The sequence below is a fragment of the Nannospalax galili genome, unplaced genomic scaffold (genome assembly GCF_000622305.1).
Source record: "Nannospalax galili isolate Female #2095 unplaced genomic scaffold, S.galili_v1.0 scaffold138, whole genome shotgun sequence".
Lineage (NCBI taxonomy): Eukaryota > Metazoa > Chordata > Mammalia > Rodentia > Spalacidae > Nannospalax > Nannospalax galili.
In genome coordinates this window covers 72,685-94,809 of record NW_008341333.1, presented here as the reverse complement: position 1 = coordinate 94,809, position 22,125 = coordinate 72,685, and the positions used below count along the sequence as shown (strand labels likewise).

At 42.9% G+C, this 22,125-nt stretch overlaps 1 protein-coding gene across 2 annotated transcripts in view; it reads left to right on the top strand.

Annotated features, from left to right (window-relative positions):
* The window catches only part of Smyd1 (SET and MYND domain containing 1), a 52,809-nt gene extending 40,727 nt beyond the window's left edge, over positions 1-12,082 (top strand). For both annotated transcript variants that reach the window (XM_008836722.3, XM_008836723.2), the window contains 4 exons: positions 3,318-3,410; positions 5,046-5,209; positions 9,311-9,479; positions 11,644-12,082. In XM_008836722.3, coding sequence (XP_008834944.1) covers positions 3,318-3,410; positions 5,046-5,209; positions 9,311-9,479; positions 11,644-11,802 — 585 coding nt within the window. In that variant the 3' untranslated portion in view covers positions 11,803-12,082. The remainder of the gene's footprint in view (positions 1-3,317; positions 3,411-5,045; positions 5,210-9,310; positions 9,480-11,643) is intronic.
* Positions 12,083-22,125: the final 10,043 nt, after the last annotated feature.

The following is a 22,125-nucleotide window of genomic DNA, read 5'->3' as shown; positions in this document are numbered from 1 at the left end:
TCACAGACATCTGCCTGCCTCTGCCTCTGGGATTAAAGGTATACATTACCATGCCTAACTGAATTAGTTTTTGTAAGTAGACAAGATATCCTCTTTTCTCCTTTTCAAAAATCACACAACACATGCTAATTTTCCCAAGTCTTTTTGTGTTGGTTTGGTGGTTTCCACAGTTCATGAGGCAGTGCAAGGTCTTTAGTTACTACCCCTTTACTGCAGATAGCAGCTACTGGAGACAACATGCCTGTGTCTCTCAGAGTTGACTTGTCTTTTGATATAAAAGATTGATGATTTCTGCTTGAACCTAAGGACATTCAAAACAAAATCTTTCTAATATTTTTTTCTTTTTCTTTTTTTATTGAGCGTTTTTAATTTCATACACTTCCCACTCAAATCCAGACCCCCTTCCCCATCTATGCCTCACCCTATCCCCCCACCGAACCCTATGCACTCTGCCATACATGCTGAGTCTTATTCATTCAGGTGTCTGTACCCAAATGTCCTTCAGTGTAACTGTATCCACTGGAGTCTAGTCAGCCCATCCAGTGGTCATATGTAAGTCATACTCTCCCTAACCCCGCAGCAATCAGTCTCAAATAGTTCTCAATCTAGTGCTGACCTGCCACCTATTTCTCACCTCCCCTTTGGGCCCTTGTTTAATTGAGCTGACATGGGTCCTGCGCTAGATGCCACCTCTACCACAGGTTCACATGAGCAAGCCTCCAGTGGCCTGGAAGCCTCTGCTGCCTGTGTTCATGAACCAGCCCTGGCTCTTAGACTCTTTCTGCCTCCTCTTCTGCAATGGTCTCTGAGCTGTAGGTTCTTCTTAATATTTTTAAACACCAAATTGATTTCTCTATCTAAAAATTTTTAATTGCATTTATTTATTTGTTTATTTATTTGTGTGTACAAGCTCATGTGCTGTGGTATGAACATGGAGGTCAGAAGACAGCTTGTGGAGTCTGTTCTCATCTTTTACCATGTGGGTCCTGGGGGCTGAACTCAGGCTGCCAGGCTTGATGGCAAGTGTCTTTCCCTGCTGAGGCATCTCGCTAAAACCTCAAATTGGGTTCTCATTTAAAGTCAATAAATGAATTCAAAATAAAATTCAACCTAAATAATTGAACAGGAAAAAGAGTTAAGTAGACATTTAAAATTTTAAATAATTGATTTGAGATAAAGTCTTGCTGTGTAGCCCATACTGGCCTCGAACTTGTTATTTAGCCCAGGATGGATGGCTTTTAATTCATGATCCTCTGTCTCAGCCTCCCAATTGCTGGGATTATAGGCATGATCCACCATGCCTGGCTAGTATAGTTTTTTAAAAAGCAAGTGTGTCCTAAGCCATACAAAGGCTACTCTAATGTAGTGAGACTGCAGAAAGCACACTGGACAAAGAATCAGGAAGCTTACTTTCCAGTTCCAGTTATGATCCTGGATGTCTGAGTTTGGCCAAGTCCCTTCCTTTGGGGCCTTAAATTCCTCATCTGTAAAATGAAAGTTGGACTAATTTAGCAATGGTTCTTTCAGCCTGAACTATGTATGACATTATCACAGTGGTTTCCTTTTGTTTTGTTTTTTGAGATAGGGTCTCATGTAGCCCAGGCTTGCCTTGAATTTGCTGTATAGCCAAGGATGACCTTAAACTCCTGGTCCTCTAGCCTCAGCCTCTCAAGTGCTGTAATTACAGGCCTGTGTCATCACCCCTGGCTCACAGTTGTTTTCCTCTTTTCCTTTTAACAGCCCAATAAACAGCCCCTTGCCCAGCACACCAGCATGACTGTCAGATAACATAAAAATTTTTCCTACAGCCTCCATGTATATATGTATATATATGTAAACCTATACAGAAATCCAAACAAGTGTTTTTAAGTGAGAACGTAACAACAAAATATAAAATGCATTCCTCAGCTGTACTCTGGATACATTTTGTTTACCCTGATTAGGTTTGCCCTATTCTCTTTCCAGCCTTCAGCCAATTTTCCAAGGTTGGGGAACAAACCCCCCTGTTGTTTACCCTGCCCAGCTCCTGCTTTGTTGTTCCTTTTCTAGTCCTTCCCTCTTACCTGGCTCTTCCCATCACCTGCTTCCTGTCCCTTCTCTTCAGGCTCCTCCTTTTCTAACTTCTCTTCTCCTTCTTTGGACAATTTTTCTTTTTCAAAATCACGATGTCCTCATGGGAACTTGTTTTTTACTTATGGAACTTCCTTAACTCAGATATGAAAACTTATTTTAATAGATTTAAAAAATTTTTATTATTTTTATTTTATGTGTATGTGTGTATTGCCTGCATGTAGGTAAGTGCACCCATGTCGTGCAGCATGTATGAATGTTTTGCCCACATGTTATATAAGTGAAATGCCTGTGGAGGTCAGAAGAAGGCATTGGATCCCCTGGGACTGGGGTTAGGGATGGCTGTTAGCCACCATGTGGGTGCTGGGAACTGAACCCAGGTTCTCTGAAAGAGCAGCCAGTGCTCTTAACCTTTTAGCCACCTCTCCAGTCCTTCATATTATCCTTTTGATCAAGATAAATGATGGCTGCATGCTAAGACACTTTGGAAGGCTCTCAATGACCATAACTACAACACGTCCCCTAGTAGGTTCCAATGGCAAACAGGAGTATGATTTTTGGAACAAGTCCTCAAGTTCTGTCTTGGCCCCTGTTCTGGATATAGTAAATAAATAAATAAATAAATAATGAATATTTATCTATTTTTATTGGTTTCTTGAGATAGGATCTCATGTAGCCCAGGCTGGCCTTAGATGCTTGGTTCTTCTACATCTGCCTCCCAGGTGCTGGGGTTTCAGGCATGTACCACACCTGGCTTCTGAATGGTATTTTAATCAATGACTTGCATGCAGGGCCTATTTGTGTACTATGTGACTGACTTGAAGCAAAGAGGAGAAACGGCACATACTTTGGACAATATCAGAGTCCAAAATACCAGAGAAAACACTGGAGGAATCATGCCAAGTTCTGCTCTCAGGTCCAAAACCCCTGCAGTGAGCCAGCCTGTGGGTGATTGATTGGCAGTAAGCTTCTGAGACTTGGTCACTAGAAAACACCACGTATCAGAAGTGTGAAGAAGCAGTTGGAAAAGCCACAGAAGTCTTTATTTAGCACACTTGAAGAAATAAGGTGTTCAGAATGCAGAAGGCACTGGTCTTACATTACATTGACTGAATGGCCTCATTCATGCAAGGCAAGCACTCTACCGCTAGAGTGTAGCACGCTACATCCCCAGTCCTCTTATACTGTAAGGCAGAATGGACTACCCCATAAGGGGATCTCAAACTCGATGTCCCTTTCTTTCCCAGCCCTCTCAGGAAGTGGTGAAGGAGATGATAAAATTCTCAAAGGATACACTGGAAAAAATAGACAAGGCTCGCTCTGAGGGTTTGTACCATGAGGTAAGAGCACATTTTATAGGTGGTAGAGGTAGGAAAGAGGGTAGAAAGTTCCTCTAGTAAGGAAGGGATTTGAAGGAGGGTAGAGAGACTACTGAGCAGGTTATATGTTCTGGAAAGTGTCCCTTGGTTGAGGCAGTGACTACTCCTCCATGCCCTTCAACCTTTAGGTCCTGCTAGAGGTGTATTCTCAGTGGCTGTTCAACCCATAGAAATCATGTCTGAGGAGAGCAGAGGCAGGTGGAGCTGTGTGCCTGGGGGCTCTGTGACAGCTCAGGTGGCATCAGAGATGGAGGGAAGGCAATAGCAGTGGGGCACACTGGAAGTGAATTATGTATCTTGTTGCACCTCATCTCTGCCCACTGGAAGTTCAACTTTAGCCCCCAAATCTCCATGGCCTCTCCTCCAGTTATACACTATAATCATCTGTATAAACTCCTCATTACCCACCTCATTACCCAGGTAATTTCACTAAAATCCCTGCCAATGAGACTCAGGCGTCAAGGTTTTTAAAGGGCCGATAAGATTTCAATGTGCAGCACAAACTGAGGCCCACTCCTCAGCATTAGTCTGCTAGAGAAGTTTCTGGCTTTTTTGCTTGTTTGTTTTTCAGAGCTGAGGGCTGAACCCAGGGCCTTGTGCTTGCTAGGCAAGCACTGTACCACTGAGCTAAATCCCCAACCCGTTTGTTTTTAACAGACAAGACCTCACTATATAGCAGAGGCTAGCCTTGAACTCCTTATCCTCCTGCCCCATCCTCTTGAGTATTAGGATTACTGTCATGAACTACCACATCTGAGAAGTTGCTTTGAATTAGCCTGGGCAGAATGTTGAAAATTTTTGTGTCTCATCCCCTAAGACAGGATCCATCCATTCTGAAGTAGAAGCATGGGACCATACATAGTGTTGTAGCTGTTTTCCCAAGCTCATTATATAACTGGGATATGTAGCTGGGTGTGGATGCCACTAGACTGTGCTATAGGGTGGTTGATTTCACTTCTTGTCTGTTTCCTTTTCCTTCTTCTTTGCTAACTCATTCATTACACCCAAATACCCTTTACTGGGGTAACCAGTGCAGGCTATTCTTCTTATCCCTTGAGTTCTGTCAGGTGGGGAAATGTTATGAGAACAAAGCATGGCGTGATGTGGCATCTGTGTCAAGAGCACGCGTTAGGAGCTGGATAGGCCATGGGGCTCCATGTGCTCCCTTCCCCTGGCCTCCTCCTTCTTTCTTTCCACCTCCCAGTATCACTTCAGGCTGGTGACCAAGGCTCTAGCACATTGGCTTTTGGGGGACACTTGTTCAAACCATGACAGCATATGCATTATGTGTATGTTTGCCTATATCTGTATGCATATATTTGAGTGTAGATAAATACATACATGTACATATACAGTTTCCACAGATCTACTACCTTCTGACTTTGTAAACTTGCTCCTTTATATCATCTGGATGCTTGATCAATACCCTTGTCCATCCCTACATCTAGCCAAGTAGGACCATTTTACTATTCAGATCACAAATATTGTCTGTGTCACAAATATCCCCAGTCTTTGAAGAACAAATACCTGGTGCTTTACCTGTGAGTTAAACGTGGTTGGTGCAGTGGTGATGACAGGTCCTATGTCTCCTTCCAGGTTGTGAAGTTGTGCCGGGAGTGCCTACAGAAGCAGGAACCAGTGTTTGCTGACACCAACCTCTACCTGTTGCGGCTGCTGAGCATTGTGTCAGAGGTCCTCTCCTACCTCCAGGCCTTTGAGGAGGCCTCACACTATGCAAGGAGGATGGTGGATGGTTACATGTAGGTGATGGTCCTGAGTCTCAGGTAGTCTCCCAGAAACCCTCTATTCCAGGTGTGGCAAGGAGATGGCACACGTTTGTGAGCACTCCTGCACCCACAGCAGACATCAGTCATGGGCCGTGGTCATGGTCATGCCTAGCCTTATAAATAGCCCTTTATCATAGTACTCCAAGCAGTACCCACCAAAACAGCTAGCACTCCAGACGAAGCTTATTTGTCATCCTGGGTTTAAAAAAGATTGACTTGTTTTCACTTTCTATGTATGACAGAAAGGGCTTTTGACAAAATCCAACCTGCATTCATGTTAAAAAGCACAATGCTCACAGAAGGTCAAACTGGCCAAGTTTTAAAGAATAAGAGACTGCAGAGTGTAGGCTAGAACTCCTCTATGGAACCTCATCCACCCATGGCTCAGGGACCATTGCAGAAGAGGGGGTGGAAAGATTGTAAGAGCCAGAGCTGGTTCATGAACACAGGGAAGCAGAGGCTTTCAGGCCACTGGAAGCTTTCCCATGGACAGACCCATAACACATAAGGAAATGAAACAGTAATACAAAGCCTCCCAACTAAAAAAAGCCCAGGCCCAGATGGATTTACAGCAGAATTCTACCAGACACTTAAAGGAGACCTCCAACCAATACTACTTAAATTATTCGAAATGACAGAAACAGAGGGAAAACTCCCAAATTCTTTCTATGAAGCCAGCATCACTCTAATACCCAAACTGGGTAAGGACACAACCAAAAAAGAAAACAAGGGCAATGGTGGCATTGAGCACAGGACCCATGCCAATTCAATTAAACAAGGGCTCAGAGGGAAGAAGAGAAATGGGTGGTGGGCCAGCCCTAGACTGAGGACTATTGGAGACTGATTGCTGCTGGGTGAGGGAGGGAATACCTGACATACGATCACTAGTGGTCAACTAGACTCCAGTGGATGCATTTACACTGATGGAAATTTGGGTACAGATGACTGAATAGATAAGACTTAACATATATGGCAGAATACATGAGGTCCAGTAGGTGATGGGGGAGGCATGAATGGGGGAGGGAATATCCTTAATGAACATAGATGCAAAAATTCTCAACAAAATCCTTGCAAACCTCATATAGACACACACCAAAAAGGTCATTCACCATGATCAAGTAGACTTTATCCCAGAAATGAAGGGATGATTCAATATACACAAGTCAATAAATGTCATTAATCATATAAATGGACTCAAAGACAAAAACCACATTGTCATTTCAATAGATGCAGAAAATGCTTTTGACAAAATTCAGCATGTATTTATGTTCAAAGTCCTAGAGGGACTTGGACTGGAGGGACCATACTTCAACATAATTAAAGCTATATACAACAAACCCACAGCCAATATTATTCTAAATGGAGAAAAACCGGAAGCTTTTCCATTAAAATCATCATTAAAATCAGGAACCAGACAAGGCTGTTCACTATCTCCACTCCTTTTCAAGATAGTGCTTGAAATTCTTGCTAGAGCAATAAGACAAGAGAAGGAAACTAAAGGAGTACTAATTGGAAAAGAAGAGGTCAAATTATCACTATTTACAGATGGCATTATATGTAAGAGATCCCAAAAATTTCACCAGAAAACTGCTAGAAATGATCAAGACTTTCAGAAAAGTGACAGGTTACAAAATCAATTTACAAAAATTAGTAGTCTTTCTATATACCAATAACAAGCAATTGGAGAAAGCATACAGGGAAACCCTCCCCTTCACAATATCCTAAAAAGTATTTAGTAATAAGCCTAACCAAAGACATTAAAGATCTCTACAATGAAAATTTTAAATCTTTGAAGAGAGAGATAGAGGAAGACACCAAGATGGGAGGACCTCATGTGCTCATGAAACGGTAGAATTAATATTGTGAAAATCACCATCCTACCAAAAGCAATATATAGATTCAATGCAATGCCAATCAAAATCCTCATGACATTCTTCACAGAGCTAGAAAAAAAATCCTAATATTTATATGGAATCACAAAAGACCCTGGATAGCCATATCAATTTTGAGCAAAAAGAGCAATGCTGGGGGAATCACCATACCAGACCTCAAACTATATTATGGAACTATAGTCATAAAAAAAGCATGGTACTGGCACAAAAACAGACATATAGATCAATGGAACATAATAGAGGACCCAAACAGTAGTGCATGCAATTTCAGTCACCTGATATTTAACAAAGGTGCCAAGAACACACAATGGAGGAAAGACAGCATCTCCAGCAAATGGTGCTGGCAAAACTGGATCTCCTATCTGTAGAAGAATGAAATTGGATTTATTTTTCACCCTGCAAAAAAGTCAAACCCAAATGGCTCAAAGACCTCAATATGAAACCTGAAATCTGAAATCTGAAACTGTTATATACATAGGATGCATAGGAAGTACCCTACAAGATAGTAGGAAAGGACTTTCTTTTTCTTTTCTGTTTTCCTTTTCTTTTCTTTTTGGTGTGGGGGGGGTGTTGCGGCTTTTTGAGACTGAGTCTCCCTGTTGCACCACCTGGCCTGGAACTCGCTATGTAGACCACGCTGGCCTTGAACAAAAGGAGATCTGTTTGCCTCTGCCTCCCATATACTGGGATTACAGTCATGTACCACTAAGCCCGACTAGAAAGGACTTTCTAAACAGACATCAGTCACTCAAGAATTAAGGTCAACAATCAGCAAGTAGGACCTCATTGAACTAAAAGCTTCTGTACAGCAAAAGAAGCAACAAAGGCCGTGAAGGGGAAACCCAATGAGTGGCAGAAAGTCTTATGTATATGAGTGTTTTTCCCTCATGTATATAAGTGCACCATGTGCACACCTGGTGCCCACATAGGCCCCAGGAGGGCATCATATCCCCTGGAACTGGAGTTAAGTACTGATGTTAGCTACCATGTGGGTTCTGGGAAACAAACATGGGTCCTTTGCAAGAGCAGTAAATGATCTTGACCTCTGAGCCATCTCTCTAGCCTATGATTTTATTTATTTTTTGACACTTTCATTTGTTACTTAAATGGCATCTTCTGCTCTTTGTTTTTCAAATGCAGCTTGAGTAACTTACACAAGAGACCCGAAAGAGAGAGAGAATAGATAGATGATAGATCAGTCATTCTTACTTATAAATGATAACGTACAGCTCCTTTATGTTCCCTCCACCGGTGTTTTCTCTTATCTTCTATGTCTACACTAGCATATGAATTTGCATTTATGGGCAGATAAGTAATTTGTCATAAGAAGACTCACCCTTTGGACAATGTTACTCATTTAAAAGAAAATGCAGGCAGAATATACAGTGTGCTGGGGGGACCCTGCCAGGAACAATGAAAGCATAGTGGTAGTCCCAGGATAGACACTAAAGTGTCTAAATTTTTTCTTCTTTCTTGAACTTTCTTTCATTTTCCCTGGAGAACTGAGGTGCTCTAGAGGGTACCAGGCTTCCTATGCTCAGAGTACAGTTGTGGTCTCTTTTGTGCATGAGGACTCGACTTTCTGGTCCAGGTCAGAGTACCAGCTCTCTCAGCCTCACTGTATGGAACATTCTCAGTTTTCTGCATCTCAGTACCCCTCACAGCACTAGTAGGAAGAAGAGTTGAACTTGACCAATGAGGGTGCTTGTCTGAGCGTCATTTCTAGTTGATGTGACAAAATACCCTGACAAAAGCAGCTTGTTTTAGCTCACAATTCCAAGTTACTTCCCATCCTCTTGGGGAAGTCAAGATGGCAGGAACTTGAAGCAGCTTGCCACATCACCTCCACACTGAGCAGCAGGCAATGCATCAGTACAAGAGTGCTTGTTTTCAGTTTGCCTTCTCCGTTCTGACACAGGTTGGGATCCCCTGCCCAGGGAATGGCATCACCCACAGGTCTTCTCACCTCACTTAACATAATCAAGACAAGTACCCACAGACATGCCCACTACCAGCCTTATCTACAAAATTCCTCATTGGGACTCTCATCTAAGGTGATTCTAGATTGTGTCGATTTGACAACTAAAGCCAACTGTTAGAGCACTTTAGGAGTTGTTCTGTGTTGTGCAGACGTACGAATGGTTAGGATAAAAGGTCAGGATTATTTTCTGTGCCCTTACAGGAAACTCTACCATCATAACAATGCTCAACTTGGCATGGCTGTGATGCGGGCAGGGCTGACCAACTGGCATGCTGGTAACATCGAGGTGGGGCATGGGATGATCTGCAAAGCCTATGCTATTCTCCTGGTGACACATGGACCCTCTCACCCTATCACCAAGGACTTAGAGGCAAGTAGCATCCTGGGGCTGGGCAGTCTCTGCCTTGTCTGAGCTCTATTAGGATGAAAGTCCTGGCATAGTTGGACTTTACTTTAGGGAAGTTTGTAGACTGCCAGCTAGAGTAGAAAGGAACTTAGGAGTATTAGCTTACTTCCTTGATTATATGTAAGGAAAGGCCCAGGGAAGGGGAATAATCTGTCGGTAGTTTTCTACTGGGTTGATGGTAAGGCTGAGAGTTGAACCCTGAGTGTGTTGTATCATGATGCCCTAAGTCTGAACCGAGAAAGCCTAAACAGTGGTATGAGTGTGTGTGTGTGCGTGTGTGTGTGCATGTGTGTGTGCATGTGCGTGTGTGTGCGTGTGTGTGTGCGTGTGGGTGGGTTGCATGTGCCCACGTGTGCAGGACACCTGATGTCTTCCTCCATCATTCTCTACCTTATTCCCTCAAGACAGGGTCTCTCACTGCATCCCAGCACTGGGTTAGATCAGGGCTAGCTATATCCAGTTTTTTTTTTTTTTTTAAACAACAGCAGGAGTTCTGGGGATCCAAACTCAGGTTCTTAGCAGCAAGTATTCTTATCCACTGAGCCATCTGCACAGCTCTACAGCCTTTTATATTATAAAGTATTTCACATAGAGTAAAGTTTGGGATCACAGGCTCAAGACTTAGACCACCAGGAATGAATTCCAGTTTTTGAAGTTTTCTGTCCTGTGATTTTGTAAATATTGGATGGATGGACTTTTGTGATCTCAGTGGGGAAAGGATGGGATTGGGTTCAATGCGTTGACATTTTAAAAGCCCTTAGAATGGTGTCCAGTGGTGTGATTTTTAAAAAATATTTTATTTTATGTGTATGCGTGTATTGCCTGAATGTAGGTAAGTGCACCCATGTCGTGCAGTGTCCTCGGAGGACAGAAGAGGCCGTTGGAGCCCCTGGAACTGGAGTTACAGACAGTCGTTAGCTGCCATGTGGGTGCAGGTCTTCTGCAAGAACAGCCAGTGTTGTTAACTGCTGAGTCATGTCTCCAGTACCAGTGGGGTGATTTTTATAGCTGCTGATTTCTTTGTGCTTTGAATGGCTGGCTTGTTGGAGAGTGACAAAACTATCCTCAGATGGTCTAGCTCAGGGGCAGCAGACAGGCTGGTGTTAAAGATATGACACAGACTCTGACTCGGGACGTGCACAGGAGGTTCTACAGTGTGGAAAGAATGAGTTTGGAGTCTGCAAAAGGTTATTTTTTCTAACACACAAGTACTTCTTTAAATATTTACTTTCCTCTTCCTGACGTGGAGAAGGACTGAACATGGACTTTTCCTATACTTTTCACATTGTTGGGGCACCACAAATAATGGAAAAACAGAAATTATGTGTTTTAAATTACTTCAGACCAGCACAGCATAGCCTCATAGTTTCCTTGACCCAGGGACCCAACTGAAAACTGTTTTTTTATTTTTTCACCCTAGAAATAACAGTAATTTCTGGAACCCCCCCCCCAAAGGTATGCATTGTAGAATGGCTACACTTTGGACTAGTGTGACCGCACTGGATGCCTTTTTCTTCTCAAATTCTCGGTTTTTTCAATCACAAAATGGAAATGACACAATAGCCCCTCAAAATTGCTGTAAGGACCAAGTGAGGGGCAGAAAGATGAAGACCGTCAGTTTCATGTCTCATATCTAAGCTTGTCTCAGGCAGTCTCGGTTAATCTTATGACTGTATCCTCAGTCCTTGAACGATGTCTGACTCCTGCTGAATATTGCCTGTGTGGATATATATAGGAACAAAGGCTTTGTTGTGTGTTGCACACTATAATCTTCCCAATCCACTACAAAGAACAGAGCAATCACACCCATCTCCTGGATGGTGAAGCAGGGGACTGAAGAGGTCTCAGGGTTCGTTTCCAAGTCTTCCCTTAATAGTACCTGAGAAAAAGCATTCTCAGCTCAAAACAACCCTCCATCTACTGTCTCAACTCCCACTCCCTATGATGCTAGGCATACTGCTAAGACATTAGACCACAATGGTGTGTGTGTGTGTGTGTGTGTGTGTGTGTGTGTGTGTGTGTTCTGAAAGTTGAATCTTAATAACCAGGGGTCATTTACTCAGAGATAGGTCAGGATCATGTCCTTGTGACTTGTCATTTCTCTTTATGGTGTATTTGTATCCCACAGGCCATGCGGGTACAGACAGAGATGGAGCTGCGCATGTTCCGCCAGAATGAATTCATGTACCACAAGATGCGAGAGGCTGCTCTGAACAACCAGCCCATGCAGGTCATGGCTGAGCCCAGCAATGAATCAGCACCTGCTCTGTTCCATAAGAAGCAATGAGGACCTAGTTGGGGGTGTGGAGGCAATGTGGCCAGGGAGGTAGGGATGGAGTTGTCAGGTCTTAGAGACCGTTGATGAGGGAGTCAGAGTGATGCTCAATTTTGTGTTTTGTGGGAATGTACTGTCCTGTGCCCCCCACTTTTATTTTGGTTCAGTTGAACTCAACTTAGCTCTGTCTCATCCAAGCCCATCTCTTTCTAGAAATATATTTATTGGGTGTTGAAATTCACCATCTATTTAATGAAGGAACTTCAAATATAGTTGAGTTAGGAGGAACGTGAAAACAATTTAAAACACAATTGCAATGGTGAGCTACATGGGTAAGGGTGCAGAGGAGGGTGAGTGTGTCGGAGGGGATGACATCTGAGCTGAGTGTGGGCAGCTGGAATCTCAGATGGCTGCCCACCTATCTGTGCAGGTATCTCTGGAGTTGCTGGTCTCACCTATGGTCAAGAATATTTAAGATTTGGCAGATTGAGATGTCCCATTTCCTCAGGCTGTGTGGAGGCATAGACAAAAGGTTGGGGCTAACTTTGTCCTTTTAAGATCTACTGAAAGACCTGAAACCCCTTCAGGAAGGTGCCTAGAAAGAGGCAGGGGACTTGTCTAAACCACTTGTGGCCTCAATTCCATGTGTGAGTTTGAAGTATAATTTTAGAAATGTTTCTGAAACACACAGAAAAAAATACTTCTCTTCCCTATCCTACTCACTGAGCCTGAGGCTTCTGGCAATGTGAGGGCCACTTGAACAGCAGCTGAGATTTTCCAGGTTGGCCTAGTGGGATTGAAAAAGTGTTTTCAGGGTAAAGTTGAGAGAGCAACATGGAAGCTGACGATCATGGGCCCAGTAGAACTGGCTTGTGGAGTTCATTTGGTTCCATATGCCTCTGTGAACTCTGTCAGCTTGGACTTCATCATTGGCCCAGTCAAGCTCTGTTTTCTAAGTGGATGATTATTACTTTCTTGACTTAATTTCTTTATTCTGCCCATGCCCTGGGGGCCTCCACCTTTTCACTAGAAGGAACACTTTTGTTCATCTGGGCTAGAATCTCTTCAAAGTCGTGATGAATTTTCCTTATTCGCGGTGAGGCTGATTTCCATCTGAGAAATGAAGGTCTTGGGAATCAGCCAATGCCAAGGATACCTTTTAGTTTCTGAGACCCCAACTTCCTCACCAATGCTTTGGGGGATTCTGAAGCAAATTCCCTCAGCTGAGGGTGACACCAAGACTTCTATACTACCATTGACCCCAGAACTCCAACATTTTTGAAGTCACATGATTCCCACCAAGCCACAAATTTATTTCTGCCTAAAACAATAGTCCTCCAATCCCACCCTTTCATTCTGGAATGACCCCCTGCAGCCCTGACCAGTATCTGAAACATCTGCAAATGGGCCACTTCTTTACAGAGTATTTGTACCTAACATTTGGCTCTTCTTTGAGAATTTGTTCTTTTCTAGAAGCTTCTACAGGAAGACCGACAGTTCTTTCAAGCTCCCATCTGCTCAGGCTTAGAGACAACACTGATGTTTTCCACAGAATCCAGCTGGTTTATTCAAATACTCCCTTTCCTCAGTTTAAAACCTGTCCTCAAGCCCTCTCCCCATCTTTGTCACGGGTGTCTGCCAACCCACTGGTCATTGGTCACAGTCTGGTCCCATGTTCACGGTCATTTTTAACTCTTCTTAAAACTTGTTTTCCGTGGATTTTTCTCTGTGTGTACTCCTCCATCTCTCTCAGACCAGTAGACTTGGACTCTCACTAGCTAACCTCTGCTCCCGTGCTCTGGGCCTCTTGCCCTCCTGTGCCCTTTAGATCTTGTTCCTTCTCTCCTGGGTCCTATTCTCCCACCACTGGCCTTCTTTAACGAAGTCAATAGACATGCTGAGAACTCTTGAGCATAATCTTCACAGCTGAGTGTTCTCTTTCATTGTATAGTTTTGAATCTTTTCTCACTTTTATCTTTTCTTGAACCCACTACAGACTGGCTTCCACTCTTGCTCCTCCATTAAAATGACTCTTAACAAAATTGACTCTATTGGGCACTTTTTAAGTTCTTACCTTACTTGGCCTCTGTCAGTTGTACCCCCCCAACCTTGACTTCTGTGACCCCACTCCTTTGTGATGATCCTCTGATGTGGTTTCTCAGGCTTTCTGATTTTGTTTCTCTACCTGCCCTTGATATGTTGAAATTTCCTGGAGTTGGTTTCATCCTTGGTTCAGTCTCTTCTCACTCTACACACACCCCTGCATGAGCTTAGGCATGCCTTTTGTTTAATGACCACCTTGAGGTTGGTGAATCTCAAGTCTATTCCCCAACCTTGCAGCTTGAGCATCCCTCCTCTCATCCTCTGGTGCTCTGTTGTACATCAAACTCAGCATGCCCCAAACGAGACCTAGCTTCCTCTCTCCTCTCCTCCAGTACCTAGTCATCCTCATAACATCACCCACAAATTTCTCCTCCTTCATCAGACTGTGAGCTCACGAGGGCAGGGCCATGCCCCTCTATTCATCTTTCTAGAGCCTAGCATAGGTCCTGGAACATGGTAGGTGCTCAGTAAGTGTGTGTTGAAGGAATAAATGACAAATGAATGAATTTGCTTATTCCAGAGTAAAAGAGATATGAAACTGTGCACTTTGAGTTTTTATGTTGCATCATTCAACAAAGCCCATTAAACTCTCTGTGTTTCCAAGCAAATAGTTGTGGCCTCTTTCTTTCTGACAGTTTTTTCTCAGAGGAGCACTGTCTTGAGGAGTTTCCTATGATGATGGAGATGTGTTATATCTGTACTGCCTAATGGTGTGGTCACCAATATAACTACTGAGCATTTGAGTAAGACTAAGGACCTGGATTTTAAATTTTATTTCATTTCAACTAATTTATGTTTAAGTAGCCAAGGTGACCAGTGGCTACAGCATTAGACTTTATAATTTTAGAGAAATCCTTTAGTGTGCTTTTTAAGATCTTAGGCACTGATAAAAATGAATGAAGTTTGCCTTCATCCTACTGGCCCGATGCTGGCTGTGTGACTTTGCACTGGTTACTTTACTCATGCCTCAGTTTCCTCATTTCTCCTACCTCTGTTTGCTGTGAACTGAAACATAAAGCTCTTAGAATAGTGCCAGGCCTGTCAGCAGTGCTCAGCGAGTGTTCAGTATTATTGCACCAGTGGCAGCCACATTTCTGCTGGGGTGTCCATTCCTCTAAATGGTAAGGGTGGAGCAGTGTGGTGTGCTGCAATCAGCTCTTATCAGGTTTGGGAGCCAGCTGTGTGCATGTCTTCCTAACACTGAGCTCATAAATACTCTGATAGATAACTTGAAATTGATCACAGTGGGAATGTTTATACTATGATAACTGACTTACCCTTGATCACATTTGTAAACTATAAAAAGGGAATAATAGAGTGGATTGTTTGAATTAAAGAAGTCTTTGTTTAAACCAGAGTGGAATATGTACTCTGAAAACTTTACCCCTCAGAGCAACACTAAACATGTCCAAGAGTTCTGTGTACCAATCTCAACAGGAAACCACCTGAATTGTTCCTTCATTGGTGAATTCGAGCACTACCTGATATGGCCACTGCCTGGGTGAATCTCTCGGGGTTTACTTTTCTAAAGATTGGAGAAGGAGCACTATAATGGGAACATCACCATGGCCAGATTTTTTTTCCCTACAAAACATTTCATGTAATGTTATCTATAGCACTATAAACACCTCTTCAAGTATATGCTGTCTCCTGCATCAAGTTCGAGCTCCTTACCAGAGTAAAATGATATTCACCGTGGAGACTCAGTCCATTCTCTGTATCATCTTGTGCATGCCCCACATTTATCACACTTCCTTGTAAAGTAAGTGCACTTGGATACTTTCCTTTGATGCTTTTCTGTTGTGAAATACTAGAAAATGACAAATGCTCAGCATATATAGGAAAAGTGATCCAGGGTCAGTAAGATGGCCTATCAGGTAAAGGCGGTTGTCACCAAGCCTGATGACCTGAGTTCAATCCTTGGGTCCCATGTGGTGGAAGGAGAAAACCAGCTCCCACAGGCTGTCCTTTGACCTACATATATCCCCACCCACCTCACCCCCACAAAATAAATACAATATGAAACAATTTTTTTCAAGCACTAAGCTGGGGCATAGACTGAATTAGACTCTCTTCCTTTACCTTCTCAAATCACTTTCTTTACCCTAATGGTAGTCAGTTAAAAAAATGAAAAGTTTAAGAAATGAAAAAAAGGGGGAAAGGAAGCAGCCACTTTGTAGATATTGGGACTTGCATTATCTGTCGGTCTTCTCGTGTGAAAGAGCGTCCTGTGTTGGTGAAATAGCCACAGGCTCTGTGAAGGGCTGTGGCAGTGTGTGTGGCAGGGAGGAGGACTGGAGGGAGTTGGGGGCAAAGGTAAGAATAGCAAATCCCATCAACAGCTCTTTGTTCAATTTACAGACCTCGGACTCTCGGTTCTCTAGGCATCTATACAAAATCCAATTTCAATGTCTTCCAAGGCAAAAATAAACAATTTTTCCCCAGACCCAAAGAGAGCCTGTTAGGAGGAGTCTTTGGGAATTTTGTCTGATCTCTAGAGGCTTTGATGAAGAGCATTTGCATTACTTTTCCCTCTTGTGGCCTCAGAGTCAAAGAAGCACCATTTATCATCTGGACAGACAAAGCAAACCTCTTTCCTATGCTTCAGCACTCTGAGGTCAGTGTTTCTATTCCTGACAGCTTCTGCTAATGTACTGAATATTCCCCCTTCTGACTAGCCATCCCTGAGGAACCTGACAACGGCATTTGGTTTGCAGGCCATTTCATGGCTCCTCATAAAAGCCAGGAGAAGGCATTATACTGCCTATTTTACAGGAGAGAGGACTGCAGTCTCAAATCATAGATCAGTTCACTCTACCATACATTCAAACCAAATACTTTTCTTGTTAAAAAGTTAATTGGTCAGGAGCGGGAGAGATGACTCAGTGGTTAAGAGAACTGGCTGCTTTTGCGGAGGACCTGGGTTTGATTCCCAGGACCCACATGGCGGCTAACAACCGTCTGTAACTCCAGTACCAGGGGATCTGACGCCCTCTTCTGACCTCGACATGGGTGCACCTACCTACATGCAAGCAATACTACCCATACACATTAAATTTTTTAAAAAGTTAATTGGTTACTAAAACACAGTTTCACAAAATTAGTTGCTTGCAAAAGATTTAAACAACATAAATTGTGCAAAAATCTCTTAACCTCTCAATTTTGTTCCTGACCCAGAGGTACTATTATCCAATGCCCCAGTCATCTAGATGCTTTTTCTGTAGGTTTACACACACACACACACACACACACACACACACACACACACACGAGTGATATTCCATTGTCAATATTGTTGTGAAATTTAAGGTGGGTGGGGTGGTGCATGCCTGTAACCCTAGCTCTTGAGGTAAAGGCAGGAGAAGCAGGCATTCAAGGTCATCCTTGGCTACTTAGTGAGTTCAAGGCCAGCCTGGGATATACCTTTGTCATAATGTACTTTATCTTAGAACTATTTCCATGTCAGTACATCTAGATCTATCTCATCATTTAATCTATGGTAGATGATTTCAAAGAGCATGACTGTACCACAGTCTATCTAACTCCTCTCTTCTTTTTTAAAGATTTATTTATTTTAAATACTTTATGTTTTTATTTTATGTGTATAAATGTTTTGCCTGTGTGTATGTAAGTGCACCACATATGTGTAATGTCTGAAAAGGCTAGAAGAGATTATCAGATCTTCTGGAACTGGAGATAACGACAATTGTTAGCTGCCATGTGGATGCTGGGAATTGAACCTGGGTCCTCTGGAAGAACAGCAAATGTTCTTAACCACTGAGCCATAACTCCAGCCCTAAAGATTTATTTTATTCATTTAAAATTATGTGCCTATGTGTGTCTGTGAGGCCAGAAGAGGGGCTGATCCCCTAGAACTGGAAGCCACTTGACATGGATGCTGTGAACTAGACTCAGGTTTTCTGCAAGAACAGTACATACTCTTAACCACTAGGCCATCTCTCTAGCCCCCTTTTTTCTTTTCTTTATTTTTTTTTGGTGTGTTGTGTGCCTGTGTGTATGTTTGTTATGTGTATCTTCATGTGTGTCAGGGCATGTATGTGGAGGTAGGCGGATGAGCTGAGTGTTGGCCCTCTCCTTCCACCAACTAGACTCAGGTTTTCTGCAAGAACAGTACATACTCTTAACCACTAGGCCATCTCTCTAGCCCCCTTTTTTCTTTTCTTTATTTTTTTTTGGTGTGTTGTGTGCCTGTGTGTATGTTTGTTATGTGTATCTTCATGTGTGTCAGGGCATGTATGTGGAGGTAGGCGGATGAGCTGAGTGTTGGCCCTCTCCTTCCACCGTGTTTGAGACAGGCTCTCTCTCTCTCTCTCTCTCTCTCTCTCTCTCTCTCTCTCTCTCTTCATCACTGATTTCACCAGGCTAACTGGCTCAGAAGCTTCTTGGGATTCTCCAGTCTCTGAGCCTCTCATCTTCCTGCGGGAGTGCAGGGATTCAGCTTTCTATGGCTTCTGTGGATCTGAAGTCAGTGCACGCTGCCAACACTTTACCCCCTGGACTATCAAGTCCTGTCTACCATTTTTCTTAAATTAATATCTGTTTCCAGCTTATGTAATTTCTTACCTCTAACCCCCTACAGTACTGGGACCAAACTCAGAGTCCCGGGCATGCTAGACTAGTACTCTACCACTGAACTACATCCCCAGCCCCTGCTTGTTTATTGAGATGGGATCTCACTGTGCAGCCCAGGCTGATCAGCCTACCTCACCTCCAAAGTTATGGCATTACAGGAGTATAAACCACCATGCCAAGCTTATGCTATTGCATCCCTTATATGCTTTTTTTGTACATGTGTACAATGCTTCTTTAGGGATGTGCACAGTGCTGCATTGCTAGGGACCCCTCATTAAAAATGTTAAGGGATGCTGTCAAGAGCTGGTCCTGCATGGGCTTCTCCAGTTTACCTCTCCATCATGAAAGGTGGAGTCATCCATCACATCCTTACAACCTTAGGAGCTGTCAGTATGAACTTTTCACTAGCTCTTTTGTATTTGGGTACCTTAACTTACATCCCCTGCCCCATGCTTACAATATTAATGAAAATAAACATACAGTGTAAGTTGCCTGTTAAATGTCCTTGACTCATCTCTCCATTAACTTTTTTTTATTGATTTGGGAGATCTATATTCTATTAGATTTCCTTACATAAGCCACAAATGTGTTCTCCCACAATGTTGCTTTTTGTAGAAATGATGTTTACACTCTTTTCTTTTTAAAAAATATTTTATTTATTAAAAAAAGACAAAAAGGACAAAAATATTTTATGGTTTTTTTAAAATTTTATGTGTATGAGTATATTGCTGGCATGTATGTAAATGCACCCGTGTGATGCAGTACCCACAGAGATCAGGAGAGGGAATTGGATCCCCTCAAACTGGAGTTATGGATGGTTGTTAGCTGCCGTGTGGATGCTGGGAACTGAACCTGGGTCCTCTGCAAGAGCAACCAGTGCTCTTAACTTCTGGGCCATCACTCCAGCTCCTACACTGTCTTTTTCATATGTAACTTTAATTTGGGGGGGAAGTCAAATTTATTTTTTCTTAAATTTATTAATCTTCTGTTAAAATTCTTTTCCTTATGGTCTTTGGATTTTACATAAGAAAGTCTTCTATATTTGTCTAATCATGTTTATTTCTTGGTTATTTTGAGATAGGGTCTCTTGTAGCTCAGGCTGACTTTCAATTCTCTATGTGGCTGACAGTGACTTGAACTCCTGAGCCTCCTTCCTCCATCTCCTCAGTGCTGGAACTACATGCATACATCATCACCCTGCCTGTCATATCCATTTCTAACATCTCATATTTAGTGACTTAGCTCTTCGTTAGTCTGGAATTTATTTCTGTGAATGGCATATTGTTGTGTGCAATTGCTCTTTTTTCCTTCTGTAGCTTCTAGCTCTGAATTGTTACTGAAGTTCAGAAACCCTTTCCTTCAATCTACCATAGATCTCCAAATAATGGATCTCCTTTTCTCCCCAGACTCCACTCCAGGGGAAAGAAGGGGAGCAAAACCATAAAGAAACTGATTTGCAAGGCAGGAGGAATCCAAGTTTGAGGCCAGCTGCAGGTCAGGCTGGAGACGGGAAGAAGGCACTCTCAGCTAAGCAAACTGGGGAAGAGGTGGTATGATGCAGGGGCTGACATCCTAAGACCCATAAACTAAATGACTGCCTCTCATTTCTACACAGTTGGTAAGTTAACAATGGTTTTCCCATGGTTTAATGTTTTATTGACTCAAGAGGCAGAGACAGAAAGATCAAAAGTTCAAGACAATCCTCAGCTACATAGAGAATTCAAAGCCAGCCTGGGTTATATGAGACACTGTTTCAAAGTAAAATTGTCAAAGGTAAGGTAATATTTTATGGCATATAAAATATGCAAATTCAAATTTCAGTGCCCATATATAAAATTTTATTGAAACTCAGCCACACCCATTTATACATGATCTGTGACAGCTTTTGTGCCATGATGGCAGAATTGAGTACTGTGGGATTGCAGAGATGGCTTGGTGGATAAAAACCCTTGCCATGCACGTGTGAAGACCTGAGTTCAAATTTCTAGAACCTTTGTGAAAGCTGGATGTGCGACTTGAGTGTCTCTAACCCCAATGCTCCTATGGAGGAGACTGGAGGTGGAGATGGGAAAACCTGTACAAGCTTGAGATCCAGTGAGCTTGGCATAAGTAGAAAAAAAAAAAAGAGAGGTCTTGTCTCTCCAAAAGGTGGAGATCCAGGACGGACACCCAAGGTTGTCCCCTCAAATCTACAAGCAAACAATCATATGCACATCCTCTTTTACACACGAGTGAACATGCACGTAGGTGTACACATACACACAGACAGTATTGTGACAGAGACCAAATGGCCCATTTTTTAAGAATATTTACTTCCTGGTTCTTTATAGGAAGTTTGTGGACCATGGATATAGAGACCGGATGGCAGGTTTAGTTAGACTTGACCCTTCCTTGCTGGACAATGAGCTAGGAAGCAACATTGCTGATTTGCTAAAGGAAGACAAGTCTGTTAGAGGGTGGGGTTTTGAGGGTGTGGGGTAGGGAAGTGCCATGAGTGGCCCGTGAAGTAATCCAAGGAACAAATAACAGGATTTCAACTCTAATATGAAGGGTGCAGTCCTTTATCAAGGCTTACTATGGGCTGGGTACACTTCTGGTACTGAAAGACTGTACAGGTGGTAATGGTAGAAGTCAGCAGCAATTTAGTGTCTGAAGACTGGGTTAGTTTGCCATTGTTCCACAACCTGGGAGGCCTAAGCAATAGATCTATCTCATAATTCTAGAACCTGGAAATCTGAGATCTAGGGTCGGCAGGGCTTAGTTCGCTTTTGGGGAGCCAGGGAAACATCAATCCCAGGCCTCTCTCCTGACTGCCAAGAGCTCTTGATGTGGCAACATAATGCTGGTCTTCACATGTTTCCCAGGTCTGTCTCTGGGTCCAAATTTCCCCCTTTTTTAAGGACATCAGCCACATTGAATTAGAGACTCACCCTATTTTACTATGACCTCATTTCAAGTTATCACGTTTATAGTGATTGTGTTTCCAAATATGACTACATTCTGGAGTACTGCAGTTTAGAATTTCAATGTATGAGTTTATGAGGGGTGCAATTCAACTTGTATCAAGTGCTGTTCAGGGATCTCCTTCCTCTGTTTTCTGCTTCTGCCCATGTTGTAAAAGGAATTCCACCAGAGCCACTTCTGTTCAATTCTGGACAAGTTTATTTGGTAGGTCAGTGCCTGACCACCGGTGGGTGGGCCATTGTGACTGTGCTCCTGGCTTAACTCTCCCTTGCCTGCTTGGTCTTCCTGGCCCTTGTCCCTATGGGGAAACACCCACAAGCCCACTGCACACTCTCTTGCTCTAGCTTCATGCCCATGTGGCTGACAGGGAAAGGGCATGCCAGGTTCCCAACACTTGGCATTCCTGTCAGGAATGAGGCTGAGGCTGAGGACTGTATTCAGAGTGAGAATCACCCTTTAGATCTGACCTGGAAGCGTGATACAGATTGTAATTACAAAATCATATATTATCAGTTTTCATAGAAACCTATAGCAGGAGTTGGGATGTAGCTCAGCAGTGGAGTGCTTGCCTAGAATGTGTGAAGCCCTGGGTTCAATTTCTAAAACATACACACAATAACAAAAAATACAAAATAGAAACAATGGCACCATCCATAAGAAGGCGTTAAGAAGAAA